We start from the raw sequence: 16,030 nt of genomic DNA, 5'->3' as shown, positions 1-16,030 counted from the left end.
CCTGGACAGTCGTAGCCTCTACCTTTTAAACCAGGCTTACATGGTTCTCATCCGAAAGAAGCCAGATGCTCTACAAGTTGGAGACTATCGCCCCATTAGCTTGATCCACAGCTTCTCCAAACTCTTCACTAAAGTCCTAGCTAACAGATTGGCACCCAAACTACAGAACCTGGTTCAACTAAACCAAAGTGCATTCATACAAGGTCGTCTGTTGCATGATAATTTCCAAGCAGTACAACTCTCAGCTAAGTTACTTCACTGTCGCAGGGTACCGTGCGCGTTGATCAAACTTGACATCTCCAAGGCATCCGATTCCGTGGACTGGACATTCATGCTTTGACTTCTAAAACACATGGGCTTCACGTTGGCTCAATTGGATTAGCATGATCCTCTCCACAGCTAGCACCAGAATCTTTGTCAATGGAGCGCCAAGAAGGCAAATTTGCCATGCTAGGGGCCTAAGGCAGGGGATCCGCTATCCCCCATGCTCTTTGTTCTTGCTATGGAAGTCCTAAATGTTATGATCAACCTAGCAGATACAGAAGGTATTCTGTCCCCCTTAGGCAACAACAGCATACAACAGCGGACATATCTCTATGCCGATGATGCTGTATTGTTTCTGTCTCCTTTGCAGCAAGACTTGGTGGCCTCTGAAGTTATCTTGGATGTTTTTGGGGACGCCTCTGGACTGCACACGAACCTGCAGAAATGCCTCATCTCCCCTATTCAATGCGATCTCCAGGATACCATTGATCTCCAGGATACCGTTAGGCTATTACAGTTCTTCCCAGGTCGCCTTCAAGCTTTTCCATGCAGGTATTTTGGAATTCCGCTATCCCCACAAAGACTGCATAAGAACAACCTCGTACCGCTAATTGACAAGATAAGCGAAAGTCTACCAATGTGGAAAGCAAAGATGATGAGCAAGGCTCGTCGTGCAGTAATGGTAAAGGTCAAGATGCCTGCTATTCCTATCCACACAGCCATAGCAATTTATATATCTCCTTGGGTCATCAAATGCATTGACAAAAGAAGGAGAGCCTTCCTGTGGAATGGAACTGAAATGGTTGGGGGGGGGGGGGGGGCAAATGTCTCCTGGCCTGGCCCAAGGTATGCCGACCCACTGAACTTGGGGATCTTGGGATCACAAACTTACAAACCATGGGTTATGCTCTCCGAATGCGGTGGCTATGGTTAAAGAAGACAGACAATGCCAGATCCTGGGTCGCTCTACCAGACACCACCGAACCCATTGTCACAGCCATGTTCTTTTACTCCACATCCATGCAAGTCGGAGATGGGAAACTAACATTATTCTGGACTGATAGGTGGCTCGATGGTCGCTCAATTGCTGAAATTGCCCCCTATCTGTATCAAGCAGTAAGACCGAGGACACGCAAGAAGAGAACTGTTTACGAAGGTCTACAGGATAGAAGATGGGTCAAGGATATTATTGGAGCTCTCACGGTCCAAGTCCTGCTGGACTACCTAAACATCTGGGAAAGATTGAGATTGATCACATTGGTTGATAATGTCCAAGACAAGATACTTTGGAAATAGACAGAAGATCACATCTTCTCCACGGCTTCAGCATATAGAGCCTTCTTTATTGGACAGTACGTCATCACTGGAGCAAAAATCCTTCGGAAATCTAGAGCCCCTGCCAAATGCAAATTCTTTGTATAGCTTGCTCTCCATGGTCACTGTTGGACAGCCTCGAGGCAAAAGAAATATAATCTTCAGAATGACGACGCCTGTGTTCTTTGCGGGCAAGAATCAAAGACTATAAACCACCTGATGGTTAACTGCTCCTATTCTAAGCAAGTGTGGCATTTTGTTTTATCTAGGGTTAATTGGTGGTCCAGAGCTCCTTCAGCGCCAAACCTAACTCTTGCTGATTGGTGGATGGCATCGTGAAAAGGGATCAACAAGGTACAAAAAAGTCCTTTGATTCAGCGGTCATCCTGATCTCATGGTTCATTTGGCTAGAACACAATGCACGGATATTCAACAGGGAAGAGAAAACAACAACTCAGAACAACTCAGCTAGTGCACAAGATCGCAGAGGAGGCATGGTCATGGATTGCTGGAAGGTTCACAAGCCTATTGCCTTTTGTCTTAGATACTCCTCATGCTAATGCGTTTGTAAATTGGTCGCACAATGGTGCACATGTAGCAACTAACTAGTGAACTCTCTACTTAGGGCGCGTCATCCCTTCTAGATGGCAAAGCCCTACCCTAATGTAAAATTGCTTCTTCCCTCTTAATGAAATTAGTGCTAAGGTATGGTCGGAAAAAAAAATGGCTCTCAAGATTTTTTTTCTTACTTATTTGACACTGACTTAACTTTGGTGCTCTTCATGAACCCTCGTTGTAAATCCTATCGAGCAGGTGCTCTTCAGAGATTATGTGCGCACAAACGGTGGTGGCCTGTTCAGCTCCAGATGGAACTGATGAGTTATTCCTGCAAGGCCTTGAAGCTTTCGCCGGGGCCTGATCAGCAATGCGATGATGTCATCGATGGCGGTGCAGGAGAGGGAGCCGCCTCCGGTTGCCAGGAGCTGCGACCCCTGCTCCATCCGAGAAGCGAGCTAGTAGGACCTGTTGACGAGGGCTCCGGGCTTGGGGTGGCAGGCAGCAATGGCGGCGCACTTGAGGGCCGTCTTGGTGGTCCGGGAGGCGAATGTGAAGCCGCCTCTGCCGTTGCGGTCCTCCTCGACGAGCCGCACGGCGGAGAGGAGGTCGGCGTCGGCCAGGCGGAGGTACTCGAGCGCCTCGCGGGCGGGGAGGGGAGGTAGCGGAAGTAGTAGGTGAGGGAGAGCGCCTTCCGTCGCCGCCTCGCCGCCGCCGTCTTGTAGTCGGACGATTTGGGCATGGACGTCGCCGCAGGCTTGCGGCGGGCGGGGACGCGGCGGCTGTAGGACGAGACGGTGTTGACGACGATGTTGGTGACGGGGTCGGAGAAGCCGACGCAGAGGCCGGCCTTGAGGAGGCGCGGGACCAGCGCCGGCATCTCCCCCACCGGCAGCCGGTCCAGCGCCGCCGCGCGCGTAGAACCCATTGATGGTCTCGAGCAGCGCCGATCTGTTCCGAGCGATGTGTCGCATCGGTAGGGGCGGTCGGCGTGGGAACGCCCGCTCGCGCGATGTTTGCCAACCATGATCCGGAATTACGCGGGACTCTTGGAAAGGAACCGACGGCGTCGAGGATTGGATGCCGACGGCAACATTGGCCAATGGCCCCGTGGAGGCAGAAGAGAAGATGGGGGCTAACTCGTTGGAGAAATTGCAAATATACCCTTCGGTGTTAAGGACCGGTATGTCACTGTGTTGTCTCTCATGATGAGTCTTTTTTTTAATGAATTGGCAAGAGAGCTGCCTATTATTATATTAAAAAGAAAGGGATCTGGGAGAAAAAAAACTCATGATGAGTCCTTATACCTAAACAAATGGTTTGAGTCATATAAAGTTGACATATGATCCTGGTGCATGCATCATTGTCTAGTGAAAAAAAGATCCACTAATATTATTAATGTGTGCACCGGGTCGGGCAACCTTGACCTATGAGCTTAATCCTGAAAAATTGTATTATTAAACACAAAGAGAGTATTCAAAAATCCTTGCACGGGAATTTAAGAACTCTGCACACTTGACATCCCTCGTGGCATCAAACTATATGCAACCCTCCTCACAAGCGTCAACAGAACCAGTAATAAGCCGGTCGCCGCTGTCATCAACTGTCAAGCCACCTAAGACCCTGTTTGTATCCGCTTATTTCCCGCTTATCGGTGGAAATAAGCCATAAGCCCACCCAAACGTTTTGATTATTTCCCGCTTGCTACGTAAGCCGCTTAGTGCACAAGCTGGGAAACGACTAGCATCCGGCTTATTGTGTAAGCGGGTCGGGAGACGCTTCTCGAATAAGCGAAGGAAATTTCCCCCCGCTGCCCCTCACCCACCGACGCTTCATCGTCCGCCCCGCGCCTCCCGCTACCGCCGCCGCCTCCCGCGCCCGCCGTCGGCTCCCGTCGGTCGCCAGGTCCCGCCGCCGGGCTTGGCCCGCCGCCGCCGCTCCTGCGCCTCCCGCGAGCGCCGCCGGCTCCCGTCCGCCGCCCGATCCCGTCCGCCGCCAGAGCCCATCGTCGGGTCCCGCCGCCTGCAGATCCCGATGCCGGCGCTCGGTTCCCGTCCGCCGCCGCCGCCCCCGCGCCTCCCGCGACCGCCGCCGGCTCCCGTCCGCCGGGCTTGGCCCCCGCCGCCGGCTCCCGTCCACCGCCGCCGCCCCTGCAACCGACGCAGGTGCCGTCCGCCGGGCTTGCCCCCGCCGCCGGGCTTGGCCCCTGGCGGCTTGGTCCCCGCCGCCAGCCTTGGCCCTTGGAGGCTTGGCCCTCGTCGCCAGGCTTAGCCCCCGCCGCCGGGCTTAGCCCCTCATATTCAGAATAAAAATGAGCTATCAGCCTTAGGGGCATTCAGGTCAATTTACCAACCTGGACAGACAATCGACACAAAATAATCAGGATTGCCAAACACCCTGCTTATTCAGACAGTAGATTCTCCAGACAGCAGACTTATCAAATAAGCTTACTTGACAGATAAGCGAGTTCCAGAAAAGCGTATACAAACAGGGCGTAAGTCCTCGCAAGCCATCCTCTCAAAGGCAATGTCACAGCCATTGTATTTTTCTGAGTCCGGATGGACAATCTTAGCCACTTCGTTCTCACAATAGAAACAACGACCATCTGCTAAGAGAATGAAATAAATGACGACCATCAGTTCTATCAAAAAAAGAAAGGCAATATACGGAGAACAGCCATCGTCTCATGTATCTTACAGGAGAACAAAGGTAACTCACTAATATCAACAACCTATATCAATAATTTAGATAGGTGTATTACACAATACAACAAATAACACTCAGCAAGTAGAAATGCACAAAAATGGAAGGAGATCATACCAGGGTGCCCCATGACAGGATGATTCATCAGTCACATCTTCATCGTTAGAGCACTCAGCAAAGAACAGGATAGGAACTGCGTTAGAAGAGTGCAAATCTGTCGGGCTGGCCAGAAAGTTGATGTGAGAATACTGAGTTTTTCTTGGACGCATATGCCCCGGTCCGTAATGGAGACCCCAAGAGCTGCCTACGTTCCTATTTAAGCCACATATAACATGAAGCTCGAATGCAGGTCCCTATGCAGAACAAGGTAAACAATGAATCGGCTATTGTTAACATTACTGTCACATTTTGATAATACTGTAAATCTCAAAGAATTAACAAACATACCCCGGTTTGCTGCGTGTATTTCTTCAGCGCAGCATCAACCTTCGCAATTCGCAATGGCAAAGTGTTCTTCCTCCTTGAAATCGCTCCGCCCCCCCCCCCCCCCCCCCCCCCTTCAGAAAGGTCAGGAGCTGTCTGCACCATGGGGAATGGAACAGTATTGCATCAACATCTGCGACCGAGATGAGCTGTACATCCAATGCCATTGGCTCTGTCTGAAGGGAAAGGGGCAAGCCAGGAAACGTTGTGACAAGAAAGAAAGTTCACCGCTGCATCAGGATCCGGGTGCATCGCAGCGGTGACTGCTGCCTTGCAGGCACTTTCCTGCCCCACCGTCACCGTGCTTCTCTGAGCGTGTCCTTCTCGTCTTGCCATGCCATGTCGATTGCTCCCCAGAGATCAACCTCGGTGAAGAGCAGATAGCGCATGGCTTGGTGCTCGGAGATGGTGTCAAAGCAGGCGCGGAGGTAGGCGACAAGGCCACCGAGGGAGCGGCACGTCACGAGGACAAGGCTCCTGGAGCAGACCATGGCCACGGAGAGCTCTTCTCGCGGCGGGAACACGGTCTCGTACCACACGGTGTTGAGCACAATGTTGGAGACAGGATCCTTGAAAGGGCCATAGCAGTGGCCGGCCTTGAGGAGTCCCCGGTGGTAGCGCTGTCCCAGGTCGGCCGTCGGCAGCAATGCAAGCGCATCCAGGTAGAATCCGTAGACCCTGTCGAGCAGGACGCTCTGCAGAGACTTGGTAGGAACAAACGGCGGCGGCCTGTTCAGCTCCAGATGGAACTGAGGCGGGGTTACTCCGGCGGCGAGGCCTCGGAGCTTTCGCCGAAGCTTGAGCAAGCCGTGGATGGCCTCTACGGCGCTGCACGAGATGCGGCCGCCGTCCGCATCGAGGAGCTCCGACACCTGCTCCATCTGGGAGGCGAAGGAGTAGGGCCTGTTGACGAGGGCTCTGGGCTTGGGGTGCCACGCGGCCATGGCGGCGCACCTGAGGGCCGTCTTGGTGGTCTGGGAGGCGAAACTGAAGCTGCGGCCGGAGGAGTTGCGATCTTCGAGGATGAGCCGCACGGCGGCGAGGGGGTCCGCCCCGGCGACGCGGAGATACTCGAGCGCCTCGGAAACCGGGAGGTAGCGGAAGTAGTAGGTGAGGAACGCGACGAGCGCCTCGAGCGACCGCGAGGCGACGGGCATGTCGCGGAGGAGGGGACGGAACGGTGGCCAGTACTTGACGTTGCTGGTGTCAGCGACGGCACGCGAGAGCGCCCTCCTCCGCCACCTCTTCGCCGCGGCCGCCGCCTTCCTCTTCTTCTCGCCCTCGTCGGAGTCGTCGGACTCGGACTTGGGTGCCAGCGCCACGGCAGGCTTGCGCTCGGGGACGCGGCGGCTGTAGGAGGAGACGGTGTTGAGGACGATGTTGGAGACGGGGTCGGAGAAGCCGACGCAGAGGCCGGCCTTGAGGAGGCGCAGGACAAGCGCCGGCATCTCGCCCACCGGCAGCCGGTCCAGCGCCGCCGCGTAGAACCCGTTGATGGTCTCGAGCAGCGCCGATCGGACGAGGCGCCGCGACGTGTTGTATCTGTAGTGGCGGTCGGCGTAGGGAGGCCTGCTCCGGCGACGCTTGCCCGGCCCCGCCATGATTGATCGATCGATCGGATTCGCGGAAGTGATGGCCGGAGGCGGAGGGTTCTTCTTTCTCCCACAACTAGTTTTTTCAGTCGAAATCGCTTCCTTGACAGCCCAAAAACTCAGGAAACATAAAACGAATTCGGGCAGGTTTCTGCAGCGACCCGTGCTCCTGCAGAGCCGTGCTGGGCCGCACCTACGCAGCTACGCTGGCTGGCTGCGCACGTGCCTAGCTGTCCCAGATAGCGAGGTTGCATAATTTTTGCAAGGTGGACACACGCTGAAAATTGGCGTAGAGAGAAATACTTCTATCCCCCAACCCCCGCACCCCAAAAAAAAATGCAAAGAGAAGTACTCCCTCCATCCCATGAAAAATGCAATTCTAACATTAGGGTGGTGTATAAATTTTTTGTTGTTCTCCCAACAATGTGGCAAAATATATGATACTTAAGAATACACTACCCATGGCTGATGGCTCCAAGTTCATATTTGTTGCAATCTGTTTGTTGGAATAATCGATTGTCTGTGCTACCGTCGAGAAAACTTGCTGGCTGGATAAGTTAGGAGTTTGGCAACCCTGATTATTTGTAGTTGATTATCTGTTCTGAGTGTAAAATGGCGAGCTCCTAGGCTCACCCTCCGTATCCATCCGCGTCGCCTCGAGCCGAGTTAAGCCGCGCCACCCCCATGGTGTGCTCACCTGCCGCCGCATCCATCCACCTCGCCTCGATCTGAGCTCAGCCACGCCACTCCCATGGCGGGCTCACCTGCTGCTGCATCCATCTACCTCGCCTCGAGCTGAGCTTAGCCGCGTTGCCCCGTGGCTACGTCGGAGCTCAGCCACCAGCCTCCATGGAGAGCCAGGCCTGTCGCGGCACGGAAACGGGAGGGGTAGAGAGTCGATCAGAGCAACTCCAGCAATAGTCCTCAAATCAAAGCCTCTAAAGATCAAATGGGGTTCTCTCTATTTTTTTTAAGGATCATAAAAATGTCTCCAACTCTAGCAATAGCCCCCATGGATAGAGGGCCCCCTAGAGATCCCCCAGGAATGGAGGGTGGAAGAGGAAATTTGGAGGCTTCCCCAAAATAGGGAGCCAAGTAGAGGGCCTGCTGGAGTACATTTTTTTTATGTGGCCCTCTAAACTTAGAGTAGGGGGTTGTTTAGAGGGTCTGCTGAAGTTGCTCTCAATCACGTACCGCGGGGGTCGTCCACGTTTCGATTGAACGCAATTCACAGTGGGGAGGGAGCCTCGCGAGGGACGGTACCGCACGGTTGTTGCGTCCCGTTTGGCGGAATTATTCGTGGCCCTCCATCGCACCGTGCGGTCACTCCGGTCCCAAACGGGGCCTATATTCTATTACACGTGGTAGGATCTATTTCAGAATTTATTCACTCGTATCTTTTTCCCTCTCAGGACACATTTTTACATCAGGGAAAAAAGTCTAATTTACTTACTCGGTGTTTTTTTCCAGTTGGCTAGATAATCCCCTCAACCTGTAGCCTTTTAGCTTCAAAACTACTAATCCGAGTTAATTCACTTCCAAATGACATTTGCCCGTTTTTTCCTTATGTTGAGATTTTGTGGAACAATAATGGGCATGAGAATGACACTACATTCGTAATCACTGGTAGTATAAACTAATCTTATCAGAACCAGACCTCATCCACGTATTTCCTTTGATTTACTTTCAGGCCCAAGAAAATATGTGTCTAAAGGAAACTATCATTCGTGCTGTCGTGCATACTATGCCATACTCGTAACACCAAGAAATCGAAAAACTTATTTGTATATAACTGCGGATTGCGGAAGATACAAGATACTGAAAGCATTCGAAATGAAAGATAAGAATGGCCAATGAGCTGAATAGTTCAAGCACATAGCCGTTACTACAGAGTCAGAGATAAAATAAAGTGCATTGCAAGTTTGCAACAGCCTGAACAAGCATGCTATACCCCAGGGGACAACAAGAAATGAGACCATGGTCTCACTTCACAGTCACCGTATACAATTCAGTATTTTGAGGAACAAAAGGGCAGTGCTACACATAATAACAGAGTGCTAAAAACTAAATCTATCAAGGAAATTCATGGGATAGCCTGGATGTAGTTTTTGCACTTGAATGGTACAGAAACTGTGCCAATTTCAGACAACACCAAGCACTCGATCACTAAGAAGGCCGCTTGCGATCCACCATGGATTCTGCTCAGACTTTGGACTCCTGTGTCACTGAGAGCAGTAAGGCTGATACAGGACAACTGGCTATGCATTTCATGCATCTTCTGTGTCCTGTTTGCAGTGAGTTCTAGATCAAGTTGGAACAGACAAACCAGAAAATTTCAGATTTTCAGTCACCATACTGTCAAGGCACTCACAAGACATTACAAACATAATAATTAATTTTCAGACCTGAGTAAATACTAGTCAAACAATCATGCATGCATATCCTGCAGTACACCCAACACCGGGGAATCAAAACACTAAATTGTGTAACTGTAGAAAATGATGGCTGATATAAGCATTAGAAAAGAAAGATAAGAACGAGAAATTGGACTGAACAAATTCAGGAACCATCTCTGTTACCACAGAGTCAGAGAAACAAAATAAAATGCATTGCAAGTTTGTAACAACCTGAACAAGCATGCTATGCCCCACGGGGGCAACCAAAAATGAGACCATGGCCCTCACTTCATTGTCGCTGGATACAGTTCAGTATTTGAGGAACAAAACTGCAGCGCTACATGTAAGAACGATGGCCATTCCTAATAGCAGAGTACTACTAACTACTAAGTAAATCTATGAAGGGCATTCATGGCATCAATATCCTTCACCAATCTTTTCACCAGACTGATTCCGAAACTGTGCCAATTTCAGACACCGCCCAGAATCCGCTCACTCCGAAAACCTCTTGTGGTCCACCATGGAGTTTGTGCAGACTTTGGACTCCTGCTTCTGTATTTTCTGTCAATGAAACCAGGGAGGTTGAGACATAGCAACCGGCTATCCGCTTTGTGAAACTTCTTATGGCTCGCCAATCCTTTGCTGGATGTGAATACCTTGCCACAGAGCTTGCAATCGTGGCTTTCTGTTGCCTTCAACACTCGTGAAAGACTGCTGAACTTCAGCTTGGCATCAGAACTGGGGCTTTCTGGCATCATCAAATCAGCACCCCCAATTTGGCCATGAAAAGAATAATCCAGCTCCCTCTCATTCTTCTGCATACGGTAGGCCGAGTTGCCATCCATCTCGTAATCCTCATTGCAATGCTCAGAAGCTGAATCCATGCCAGAATGTCCTGAAATCATCAGAAGAACACGCGCAGCATTCACTTCCTCTATCCCATATGTCAACATCACTGGAGTAGGCACAGCGTCATTGTGATCACAATATCCACTGCTCTTTCTTGATGCCTCCTTTGCCACCATCTTCTTCTCATGGCGCGTATGCGCTCTCATGTGCATCGACAGCGCATGGCAGGATGCAAAAACCTTGAAGCACAACTGACATTCCGTCTTGGGGACCATTGTCTGATCCTCATCAACGCTAGAATCACGTAACAACCAGGTACTATGTTGCCTCTCCCGGAGTCTATACCCACCAGCACCAGCACTGATTTTCGGAAGGCTAAGGGTGCTCCTTGCTAGCTTCTTTTGCATGCACTTGTCGCGGATTGCAAGATTCATGTGGCCTCCGAGCGAATTGCAAGATGGGAAGCTTTTCTTGCATAGCTTGCACCAGTGCTTCCTTCCTCTCGGTGGCATGCCTGAACTGTACACAGCAAAAATTGCAGAAATAATGAGCACGACATGGAAGAACAGAGCAAATGAAAAACAGGAGCTGAAATGCTACACGGACATGGATAAATCATGATTTTTGAAAGCACTCTCCGCAAAAAAAGGAGTTCTTTTTGGACGCGAAAAAGGAATGGGAAACCCCTTGTTTTGACATTTACTACGGCGTGAACTTGTGAAATGCCTTGAAATTTTACCCCAAATCTTGAGCGTTTTGCTCCATCCGTAAAAAAGAAGACGGAGACCTTTTAGATTGAAAAGAATATGATATTCGATTAGATTGCTTAGGGGGGAGAAGAACTAGCTACCGACGGAAAAACCAAGAACGCCAGAACTAGAGCATAACCGTATAATCCAAATTCCAAAGAACCTAATAGCTCATCAAACGAAAATTTACTCGTCATACAAGAAAATGGATAGGGTTCATACGCATGCTTGCCGCAAAGCTTGCAAATTTACGAGTAATCCGAAAATCAAGAGCTCAAATTGACGCGGGATGCTAGAAAACCAACCTCCAGTCGTCTCCCTTTGGAGCTCACGAGAAATCTGGATGATTCCTTCTATCGGCAGCGAGGAATCGTCCGCCCGATTACTGCGGCGGGCCGGCGGCCTCCTCCTCCTCCTCCTCCTCCTCCCCTGGCAGCGCGCGGTGGTGGTGGTGGGTTCTTGGCGTGTTGAGCTTTTGGAGGGGCATTTTGGAACAAGGAAGGGAGAGGAGGTGGGGTTTTCTAGCGCAGTGGGATTTGGAGGAAGCAGTTGGCGTTCGATCAGACGGCTCTGGAGGCGCCACCGCGCCAGGGAGAACGTGGGGAGCGGGCGGATACAGCCAAAAATTTCTGACAAAGGCGTGGACGAGGGGTTGAGTTTTAGGATTCCTGACAACACGGCCAAAAGTTATTTTTTTTCCAGCTCCAGCTTAAAAAAGTTAAAACAATCTACAATTTAAAACAGAAGAGAGTAGCAGTTTTGAAAGAAAATGTTAACCTAGATAGTTTCAACTTTCAAACGACAAGTCAAATGTTCAATTTCGTCAAGTTAAAATCTTTTTGAGTTGAACCTTTTTAAACCCTCAAGTTGAAAGTTATTTTTTCTATAGACTCGCTCACCTTTGTTGGTTCAATTATTCTAATGATACTCGTTTAGTCACGAGAGGCATGAACGCATGAGACAGTTAGCAATGGTGAAATTATGATACCGTTGGCAACTTGGCATCATGGTGGATGCCTGAAAAAGAGCCTAGTAAGAGAACAGGGATGTTAGTAGCTAGGAAAAATCGTACATGCATCTCTCTTTTTATCAGTAATCTACAAAGTGGATCACCATTCTTTTTCTCTTTTTTTTTGACAAATTTCTATTTGAATTCACACTTGCGGGTGCCAACTACTTTGGTATAATAGAAGTACTAATGTCGAGGAACTTAATATATATGGTCATGATTTGCGCCATAGTATATATATTTTTTATTTTAAGATAATGTAAGAAACTAGTGATCTTTGCATTGTAGTTTTCATATGTAGGCAAAAGATTTTCATAAATAGGACCGTTACATTTATATGACCAAAATTCTTTTCCAACAACATAGAAAAAATCATGTCTTTTGTGACCCGATTTTGGCATTCCAAATTATGACTCACTTTAGCCTGGAGTCTCCCATTAGCTCAATTGACCGATTAAAGTGAGAGATCCGAAATTGAACTTTTATGCAGCGGGAACAGGATCGATGCTTTGCCAACATTTGACACATAAATAAAGGAAGCTAGCTTACTACAAATAAAGCTAAACTTATTAGTTGTTAGTACAAAAAAGAAAAGTAAAAAAAAAGAATGTGCCCTACATGAGCCAACGAAATGCATACGAGCTGGAGCTAGTACCTTGTAAGTTCTGATGAAGAACAAAAAAAATGAAACCGGGGAACCGATCAGCCAACGTAGAACTTAGATTAGAAAGAGGGAGGGAATGAAGAAGAAAAAGATTGGGAACGCCGGATCCGATCACGCGACTGCTGGCATGTCCTTGAGCCAATCGTCGAGCGGCTTGCCGATGGAGTAGACGACGAACCCGATCTCCCGGAGCTTGGCGACGTCGACGACGTTCCGGCCGTCGAAGATGAAGGCCGGCTTGTGCATGGCGTCGAACATGCGCTTGTAATCCAGGCTCCTGAACTCGTCCCACTCCGTGAGGATGCAGACGGCGTGCGCGTCGCGCGCCGCCTCGTACGCGTCCGCCGCCACGGCGACCTGCTTGGCCATCTCGGTGGCGCTGAGCGGCTGCAGGTGCCGCGGGTGGTCCCAGTCGAACTTCTTCATGGCGAGGTCCCGCGCCACCTGCTCCCCGGTCACCTGCGGGTCGTAGATGCTGACCACCGCCTTGTCCCCGAGCAGGCCGTTGCAGACGTCGATCGCCGGCGTCTCCCGCGTGTCCCCGGTGTCCTTCTTGAACGCGAACCCGAGCACGGCGACCTTCTTGCCGGCGACGGTGTTGAACATGGAGGAGACGACGCGGTTGACGAAGCGGCACTTCTGGTAGTCGTTGATCCGGATCACCTCCCGCCAGTAGCCGGCGACCTCGGGGAGGCCGTAGCACTCGCAGATGTAGACGAGGTTGAGGATGTCCTTCTGGAAGCAGGACCCGCCGAAGCCGACGCTGGCGGCGAGGAAGCGCGGGCCGATGCGCGCGTCCTTGCCGACGGAGTGCGCCACCTCGGCGACGTCGGCGCCGGTGGCCTCGCAGAGCGCCGAGATGGCGTTCACGGAGGAGATGCGCTGCGCCAGGAAGGCGTTGGCGGCGAGCTTGGAGAGCTCGGCGGACCAGAGGTTGGTGGTGATGATGCGGTCGCCGGGAACCCACCGCGCGTACACGTCCCGGAGCGCCGCCACGGCGGCGCGGCCCTCGGGGGTCTCGCGGCCGCCGATGAGGACGCGGTCGGGGCTGAGGAGGTCCCGCACCGCAGTGCCCTCGGCGAGGAACTCCGGGTTGGACAGGATCTGGTACCGCACGCCGCTGCGGCCGTTGTGGGCCAGGATCTTCTCGATGGCCTCCGCCGTCTTCACGGGCACCGTCGACTTCTCCACCACGATCTTGTCGGACAGGGAGACGTCGGCGATCATGCGCGCCGCGCTCTCCCAGTAGGTGAGGTCGGCGGCCTTGCCGGCGCCGAGGCCGCACGTCTTGGTGGGGGTGTTGACGGAGACGAAGACGATGTCCGCGTCGGCCACGTGGCGGTGCACATCCGTGCTGAAGGAGAGGTTGCGGCCGCGGCACTGCCTCACGACGTCGTCGAGGCCGGGCTCGTAGATGGGGAGGCGCTCGCTGTTCCACCCGGCGATGCGGGGCTCGGAGATGTCCACCACCACCACCTCGATCTCGGGGCACTTGAGCGCGATCACCGCCATCGTCGGGCCGCCCACGTACCCTGCGCCGATGCAGCAGATCTTCACCATGGTTCCCTTCCCTGCTGCACGAGGAGATCAACAAACAAACAGAGTATGATCAAACCTCTTGCATTTCGCGGATTAAACAAGAATTTTACAGTGTAGTATGGGGACAGAACTAGACAGGTGTTTAGTCTTCATGGAATTGTAGTGGAGGCAGCATATAGATCAAGAACAAAAAATTGTGCAAAAAGAAGAAGCAAGGTTCAATCATCAAAGATTGGGGGAAAGAAGGTTTCTCGTCGCCAGTTGGGCTGAATTCAGTCCCGGGCTGCTGCACAGGCCGTGCAGGTAGTCTGGGCCTGACGGACTCAAACTAGCATAAAGCAAAATCATACTATTGTATGATTTTTGAAACTTGATATTTCGCTCCTGATTTGATTATGACATGAGATGCAGCATGCTTATTCCCTGACATAAAAAATGCATTTTGTAACTGCTATAGATGCGATCTTTCGAAGAAGAAAAACTGCTGTAGATGGAGGTGTCCTTTCTCCGCGAAGTGATGAATGTTGATTGGATCATACAGAAAATGAGGAACAGAAGGTGAAGCGGCAATTCAGAGAAAAATAAAAGAAATCAAAAGATAGAGAGGTCCAAACCTTTGACACCTTGGTGCTACAAGGAACAGGAAACGGAATGGAGCATGTGAAATGATGCGAAAGAAGAAGAGGAGGAGAAAGGAGATGGGATGTGCTGTTGGTGCGGTGACAGGTGAACGGCTAAGAGCAAATGTAGTGAGCGAGCAACGCCCACTTTTACCGGTCCAGCTCTGTGACCAGACTAACCTGAGAAACCTCTGATTCACCTACAAGGAATGATGACTAGTGGCACCTCATACATCCTCCATATATATTACTAGTGCTCAAGCACGCACAAGGAAAATCAGGAAGCAAAAATAGTTGTCCTGTCATTATGCATTGTTCTATGCATTTAGCCTGTCTGTTGCCCAGACAGATTGCTTAGATCCACCTCTCTTCCTACCTTCTAGGGCAGACCCACGCCACGCCATTGATTCCTAACCCATTTATTTGGATACACCAGACCAGACTTTGTTTCATTACCGTCGCCTCTTCTTTATCTTGAACACCGCAAGTATGTAATGATGTGCATGATGATCCCCTATGCCGCTGGTGTCCCAACTCCAAAAGGTGATGGAAAATCCAACATGGGAGTACTTGGGATTCCTGATGCCTCACAAGCACACACTAAATTTCTGCATAGACTATATTGTGCCCTAAGAAGAAGCAACAGAAAAAACAGTTAAGAAACGAGGAATGATAGGGGCGATGAGGTGCTGATCTTGAAATAAAACCACCTACCAGAGAATGTTGTGGCTTGTTTGAAATGCACAGAAGTTAAAAAACTACCTGCTATTTGCTGATCTTGAGCCCAAACCTGCAAAATCATCCATGTTACCAACAACAACCTAGTAGATACATAGGATTTCGGTGCTCTAGCATTTCTAGACCTAGTAGATACATAGTTTCAGATGGATTGTGTAATATATAGTACCAATGGTTGAAGGTAGCTTGACCTTCTGTCAAGAATCAAAGAGGAGCTATGGCATTAAACGTGTACCATCTCACAAGCTCAATGAGACAAACATATTAGCAGCATTATCTCATTATATTATGAGCTGCAGTGCAGGGACAGGAAAAGTTTCCAGATTTTAATGGCACACGATCTTTTACCATTCAATTAAATATCACATTTTATGCAATAGAATGAAAGGGCAAAAACTGTGTAAGAAAATGTTGCAATACGACGGCCTGACAAAATATATGCTAGACCAGAGTAATGAAGGTTAGTAGATCTCTGTTATTAATAAATTTGAGTTCTGGTAGATAACCACAAAATGCTTGAATTGTTCTGTTTTTGTGTGTCGGTGCTCGGTGGCC

General features: G+C 50.5%; 2 protein-coding genes and 1 long non-coding RNA gene across 3 annotated transcripts; all 3 read right to left on the bottom strand.

Moving 5' to 3' along the window:
• Window positions 1–4,500: 4,500 nt before the first annotated feature.
• On the bottom strand, window positions 4,501–5,354 carry LOC111258490. Its single transcript, XR_002679011.1, has 3 exons — window positions 5,284–5,354; window positions 4,954–5,189; window positions 4,501–4,738 (listed from the first exon to the last, which is right to left on the bottom strand). It is a non-coding gene; the product is annotated as an uncharacterized LOC111258490 (long non-coding RNA).
• Window positions 5,355–9,469: 4,115 nt separating this feature from the next.
• Window positions 9,470–11,397, bottom strand: LOC101765795 (zinc finger protein ZAT1). The gene is made up of 2 exons (XM_004982396.2): window positions 11,211–11,397; window positions 9,470–10,675 (listed from the first exon to the last, which is right to left on the bottom strand). Exon 2 carries the CDS (start codon window positions 10,666–10,668, stop codon window positions 9,778–9,780), a length of 891 nt encoding a protein of 296 aa, XP_004982453.1. The 5' UTR covers window positions 10,669–10,675; window positions 11,211–11,397; the 3' UTR covers window positions 9,470–9,777.
• A 1,012-nt stretch (window positions 11,398–12,409) lies between these two features.
• LOC101765389 (UDP-glucose 6-dehydrogenase 2) lies at window positions 12,410–14,138 on the bottom strand. The gene has a single exon (XM_004982395.1). The coding sequence runs from the start codon at window positions 14,136–14,138 to the stop codon at window positions 12,690–12,692; it is 1,449 nt and encodes a 482-aa protein (XP_004982452.1). The 3' UTR covers window positions 12,410–12,689.
• Between the last annotated feature and the right edge of the window lie 1,892 nt (window positions 14,139–16,030).

This window comes from Setaria italica, chromosome IX (genome assembly GCF_000263155.2).
Source record: "Setaria italica strain Yugu1 chromosome IX, Setaria_italica_v2.0, whole genome shotgun sequence".
Lineage (NCBI taxonomy): Eukaryota > Viridiplantae > Streptophyta > Magnoliopsida > Poales > Poaceae > Setaria > Setaria italica.
Note: the sequence above shows the minus strand (reverse complement) of the source record. Positions and strands in the feature narration are given on the sequence as shown.